At 51.1% G+C, this 6652-nt stretch overlaps 1 protein-coding gene across 1 annotated transcript; it reads right to left on the bottom strand.

The window, feature by feature from the left end:
• Positions 1-2104: 2104 nt before the first annotated feature.
• Positions 2105-6154, bottom strand: PNMA8A (PNMA family member 8A). Its single transcript, XM_005664614.4, is given in 6 exon segments — positions 2105-4240; positions 4741-5520; positions 5523-5669; positions 5671-5763; positions 5766-5946; positions 5948-6154. Coding segments are annotated over 6 exon segments (1317 nt in total). The 5' UTR covers positions 6016-6154; the 3' UTR covers positions 2105-4192.
• Between the last annotated feature and the right edge of the window lie 498 nt (positions 6155-6652).

Here is a 6652-nt window from a genome sequence, read left to right as displayed (position 1 = left end):
AGCCTTGGAAGAAGAGTGGGAGATTTTTGTTTGTGTTGACCTTTTTTTTAATGTTCAGACTTTCGGCAGAGACTTTTGTTGTTTAAAGTATAGTTGAGTTACAATGTTGTGCCCAAATTCTGCTGCACAGCAAAGTGACTCAGACATACATACATATAAACACATTCTTTTTTTATTGCAGCATTGAATTTTTAACACTACCTAACAACTGCTCACATTCTTTCCCATAAACAAAGGGTATCAGGAGAACACCTCAAATTTAAAATAGGCATGAAAGTCATCTATTACACCAGATTATGCTGACAAAGTCTGTCCCAGGCTCCCATAAGTCTCACTGTGAAACTGGAGCAGACAGGCAGCAGATGGGCTGGAGAAGTTTCTGCCACATGGTTGAGCCCCCCTGCTACTACAGGTTGGCAGAAGAGGGTATACCTACGCTGGCATTTTGAAATCAAGGCAACACGATGGAAAACTGTATGGCCCTTCCTCAAAAAATTAAAGATAGAATTACCACATGATCCAGTAATTCTACTTCTGGGTATGTACCCATAAGAATTAAAGTGAGAACTCTGAGATGTTTGTACGTCCACACTGACAGCAGCACAATTCGAAGTTGCCAAAAGGTGGAAGCAACCCAAATATCCATCGATGGATGAATGGATAAACAAGATGCGGCAGACAATACAATGCATATTATTCAGGAAACATATTTTAATCTTCCTTATTACTTTTTTAGGCTACACCCACAGCACACAGAAGTTCCCAGGCTAGTTCCCAACCCACCCCACTGCAGTGACAATGCCAGATCCTTAACTGCTAGGCCACCACCTTCCTTTTTTTTTTCTTTTTAAGCCCGCACCCACGGCCTATGGATGTAACCAGGATAGGGGTCAAATCGGAGCTGCGTCTGCCAGCCCACACCACAGCCACAGCAACGCCAGATGGGAACCGAATCTGCGAACTTCGCTGCAGCTCCGAATCCTTAACCCACTGAGCAAGGGCCAGGGATGGAACCCACATCCTCTTGGATACCAGTCAGGTTCTTAACCCACTGGTTCTTAACCACAATGGGAATTCCTGCTCTTCCTTTTTAAAAGGAAGAAAATTCTGAGACCTGCTCTAACAGAGATGAGTGTTGAGTACACTCTTCTAAGTGAATCTAGCCAGTCACAAAAGAACCAATACGAGGTGCCTAGAAGAGTCAAGCTCACAGAGCCAGAAAGCAGAACGGTGGTTGCTGGGGGCTGGGGGGAGGGGGCAGTGGACAGTCATCATTATTGCTTAGAGTTTTAGTTTCACAAGATGAAAAAAGTTTTATGAATGGATGGGGGTGACGGCTGAACAACAGTGTGAATGTACTTAATGCCACTGGCCTGTAGACTTAAAAACGGCTAAATGTTAAATTTTATGTTATGTGTATTTTACCACAATTTGTTTAAAAAAGTGGCAGAAGGCTACCAATCTACTTATCCTATCCATGGCACACTGAACACAATGTCCAATAGGTGTTCACATCTCAAAGGAGAATCTTTATTCCAAAACCTCCAGAAAAACAGGTTATCCTGACAACCTTCATCAATGGGCTTTAAGCGACAGAACACAAATACTGGGGAGGGGAAAAAATGGCCTATCATCCTGCTTCTCAGATAAAAGCTCTACTGATATTTTACAGAAGTAAAAAGAATTCACATGCAAAGCTAAAAACATAAGAGGCACAAAAAAAAGGAGCAAAGGGAAAAAGACATTCTCCTCCCCTCACATCCCAGTCCCTCCCCAGAGACACTCCCTGTTTAAAATATTTACTTTCTGGAGTTCCTGTCATGGCTCAGTGGTGAACGAACCCCACTAGTAACCATGGGGTTGTGGGTTCAATCCCTGGCCTTGCTGAGTGGGTTGAGGAACCGGCACTGCCGTGAGCTGTGGTGTAGGTCGCAGACCAGCTTGGATCCCGTGTTGCTGTGGCTCTGGTGTAGGCAGCAGCTACAGCTCTGATTCAACCCCTGGCCCAGGAACCTCCATATGCCGTGGGTGTGGCCCTAAAAAGACAAAATAAACAAATAAATAAACAGTTCACACCACGGGCATCCATAAGAGACTCAATAGATACTGAGTTTGAGCAACTTTATTTTATAACATATAGATTCACATTTGCTCACCACAGTGTCAAGTTGTTAACACAATGAAACCCTAGTGGATTCCCAACTTAGCAGCTGGAGAACCACAGGCTTTCATCACCTTGAAAGGCCCATTCGCCCCTGTGTTCTGTTTTGCTCAGACCCCAGAAAAACTGTGCCACACAGAGAGGAAGGGCTGCAAAGGGAAACCATTTCCTTTTTTCTACATCCTCAGACTCATCCAGGGTTTTGAAATGATTGTCACAAGAAATCTGTGTTCCAAGTTGAATCGCTAACAACCGTTCACATTTTTTATCACAAAAACTCAAGTCAGAGGAGAGACCCCGAGAACAAAAAGAGCTAAAACTCGGAGAGAATGTGACGACCGAGTGCCTCGTTCCTACGATCCCACAGCTGAGTATCACGGGAAGGACAAGAGCCTGTGAGTCCCGAAGGGAGACATCCTGCAGTGATCTACGGGCATGCGCAGGACCACCTTCTCCCACTTGGAGACTTTCCTCTCAGTCACTCTGCAGGAATTTCAATGACAGGCAAATGGACAGCAGGATCGGGGAACTGGGTACCTACCCCAGAGCAAGCAACTGCTGAAAGCAAGGGAATGTTTTCACAATCTGACGTGACTGATGGGCTTATGACGTATTCAAGCAGCAATTTTTCAATTCTTTTGTTTGTTTTTTGGTTTTGGCCACACCTGTGGCATGCAGAAGTCCCTGGGCCAAGGATCAAAGCCAAGCCACAGCAGTGACAATGCCAGATCCTCAACCCGCTCACCCATCAGGGAACTCCAGTTTGTTTGTTTGTTTGTTTAAATGCAGGAAGAAATAGATTCAGATTACTTCTTTAAGCACACTTGGGGCCTCTCCAGGACACAGTTTGGAAGCCACTGAGCTCAGGAAACTTGCCCCTTGCCCTCCTCCCACGTACAGAGGAAACACGGTTTTCTGGTTTATTCAGAGGGCAGAAATGAACGTCCGATCTCTCTCTCTCTTTTTTTTTTTTTTGTCTTTTTAGGGCAGAACCAGCAGCATATGGAGGCTCCCAGGCTAGGGATTGAATCGGAGCTGCAGCTGCCATCCTATGCCACAGCCACAGCCACGCCAGATCCGAGCCATGCCTATGACCTACACCGCAGCTCATGGTAACACTGGATCCTTAACCCACTGAGTGAGGCCAGGGATCAAACCCGAGTTCTCATAGATACTAGTCAGATCTGTTTCTGCTCAGCCACAACGGGAACTCCTAACATCATCTTTAAAGACTGTATTCCCCTGTCTCCCTATACCATGAGATAAAGTCTCCAACCTCAAAGACATTGAGAGTTTAGGAGCACCAGATGGAATTAGAGCCGGAGAGCTGGTCATCCCAGAGTCCTTCCTACCCATCACTCTTCTTGCCCGCAGGCTTCCTGCACGGGTTTTACCCCAAAAGGGAATCCAAGTGCCATTTTTACAAACAGAACCTAAAACTGGACACTTTCAAGACCCAAGTGGACATGTTTTTCCCCAAAACTAACTCCTGGGACCTTACCGCCCTCTGGTTAGACGACTGGCAGATGGCCACTAAAGACCAGTAGGAGGACAAGGAAGTCAGGTCTGCAGCGAAGACCTTGACTCAACTGACCCAGCAGTCAAAGCACAGAGGCGGCGGGAGGAGCGAATGATCCCCCGCTCTTTAAGACGCAGGGCCCTGCAGAGCTCGGCTGACCATCCAGAAGAGGAATCGGGGAGTGGGGGAGAAAAGCCGAACACAGATCCAGGTAACAGTGACCCTGCCCATGTGTAAGGGAGAGTGTTCTAGAATGTGCCCCATCTGCTTAGCGATGCTCCAATCTCTGCAGGTGAGTCTATGAGAAGGTAAAAAAGCAGGCCTGGCAGAGGAATAAACCACAGGGGTACGCCTGCCTCCCCCTCCAGCCCCCAGAATTCTTCCCACCTAAGATCTCACACGCCATTTACCTCTGAGAGCCGAATTTCTACAAACTGGGTCCCTAAACGAGTCAAGAGTCAATGTCCAGAGAAACGTTGTTCCCGACTTGGAACTTCTTCCTTGGTCTTCTTTCAACTCCTCAGGTACGGGTGGTCCCCCAAATCAAAGCTTTCGGGGTTCTGTGGATAAATTAGAACAGCTAAAGAACAGAAGCGGGGCGAAGAGTCATTGGGAAGTTTTCCCACTTGCTTGAACGTTCGAAGTCCTTGAACATCTCTAACTCCCGAGCAGGCCTCCAGAAAACTCCACCCTCAAAGCCACCTACCCTGACAAATGACATAACCCCAAACAACCCAACTTTTGCGGACGGAGATGGGTTGGGTGGCTGGAGAATACCCCAGAGACACTCACAAACAAAAGACAGGTCAGTGGGTTGGCTCTGCCACTTCCTGTCCCCAGAGGTGTCCCTAATGTTGGCCTTCAGGGGATCCTGGGAGGGGAGTCAGGGCTCTCAACCTCTAAAACCTCAACTAGGGCGTCACCCGCCTCCTCCACTGCACTGGGGCCCGCCTCGCCCACTATTTGATGTGCCGACCCCCTGGGTTCCTCTGCCCCCACCTCCCTCTGCTCCTCCCCCCCATTTGCTGACTCAACCCAAGTGACTTGTCGTCATTCTCACCATCGGAGGCTGTGGCTTGGCCTTTGGACCCTGTGAGTTTGAGGCTGGCGACTCAGCAGGCTGTGGGCCCTGAGGGGCCTTCTGGACCATTATGTTCCTTCCCGAGCCTGGCCCTTTCTTCGGAATCACTGGTTTCTTCTTGGTGTCCTCCGAATCAACAAGGACATAGGAGACAGGGCCCAAGCTCACCTTCTTTTTCTTCTGCTTGGGGGCAGGGCTCTTGGCCGGGGCCCAGCCCATGGCCTTCTGCTTTGGTGGGCCCTCTGGACCACCATCTTGGTCTGACTCAGAGGCAACTCCAGGGCTCCCAGCTCCTGCCCCAGCATCGTCCAGTGTGCTACTGGGAAACTTCCAGGCACATTTCACTACTGGCTTCTTCAGAGCTGATTCCTGCTTCACACAGGGCTTTTTGCTGCCCCCGACATATTCTGAACCCTCTGTATTTTCAGCATCACCAGCCTCAGGAGCCTCCAAAGAGGCCGAGCCACGAGAATGGCTGCCTTTAGACTTCTTCCAGGGCAGTGATTCCCGCTTGGGAGTTTTTTTCTGCTTAGTTCTCCTGGAGCGAATTTTAGCTCCAGCTTTTCTAACCCAAGGTTTAGGAGGGTCACCCTCAGCTTCCACATCATTCCAGTCGTCCACCTTCTCCACTTTCGAGGCAGAGCCCACCTCTGCAGCCCACCCTGGCTCCTTCTTGACCTTCCTCCCTGCTGCAGAAGCCAAGGATGCCACCACCGGGGCCTCAGCAAGCTCCTGAGCCCTAGCTTCCTCCCTGCTCCGCGCAGCTCGGCATCCGTGTAGAAGATAGCTTGCACCACTGCCCCTAGAAGCACCCCCAAGGCTTCTGCCCAGTTCTCCGGGGGCTGATTCTGGTTGCGGGGTGGTCGGGGCTGGTTGAGCTGCAGCAGGTGGACCACATCCTCCCAGGTGCTGCCCCTCCGCATCCAGGAATTCATTCAGGTTTTTTTAAAACTCAGCATCCTGGGTGGGGTCCCTACACACCACTCTCCAGACGCCCCCCCCCCCCTTCCTGGGAATGCCCGGGGTATAGCCCTCAGGTTCACGCCCTCGCCGACCTCGATGAGGGCAGCTTTGGCATTCTCTTCTCTCAAAAAAATCTTATTGAGCACGAAGTATGGGCCCAGTGGGGAGAGGACCCCATTCAAGGTCTCCTCAATTTCCGCCTGCCCACAGTCCTCCGGGATGCACCAACAGGGACCTCCGGAAGTCCACATCCATGCCCCGGCACCAGTCCTCCAAAAGGGTCACCGCCATGGCTGCAGACCCCTGACGTCTCCAATCCCACGTGTACTGAAGCGTCTACTGGGAAGACCCGGGCTGTAGCGGTCCCTAAATAGCAATTCTGTAAGGTGACAAGAGGCGGGGGGTCACATTCCCGGGAACAAGGCCAGGCTCAGAGATCTCAGCGGTCCCCTCCACGGCTGGGCGGCAGAGGCCTCGCGCTTTCCCAGGGCCTTCCTCCCCAAACCGTGCCCGGTTGCTCACACGTGTCCCGGAATCAGCCGAAAACCAAAAACCAAAGAAAGGCCACCCTGATGCACGAAGGTGCCAGCTCGGACCAAGGGCCCGGGGACACCAGCGTCCGTTCCAACTCGAACCCGAGTGGGTCATAAGGGATCTGGCCTCATCCAGTCAGCAGCTCCGAGCCCGAGGGGGGCGATTCGGCGGTGCGCGCTTGCGCACTTTCGCACTTGCTCCCGCGCAGCCCGGCGCGCAAGGCCCGCGGTCCCCATGGCAACCGATGATTGCAAGGGGCCTGCGCGTGGGCTTCGTAATTGGGCTGGGGGAGCCGGGCGGAAGTTTACTGCTCAGCTGTTGACCAATCCAGGCGTGTTCTCTGATTGTCCCTCCGCGTGCAGCCTTTCCACCCTGCTCTATGTGAGTAGCGTCT

This window comes from Sus scrofa, chromosome 6 (assembly GCF_054392235.1).
Source record: "Sus scrofa isolate SSC_HxYL_T2T_F1_AM1 chromosome 6, Sscrofa_HxYL_maternal_Yorkshire_Landrace_v2.0, whole genome shotgun sequence".
Lineage (NCBI taxonomy): Eukaryota > Metazoa > Chordata > Mammalia > Artiodactyla > Suidae > Sus > Sus scrofa.
This window is presented reverse-complemented; position numbering and strand designations above follow the sequence as displayed.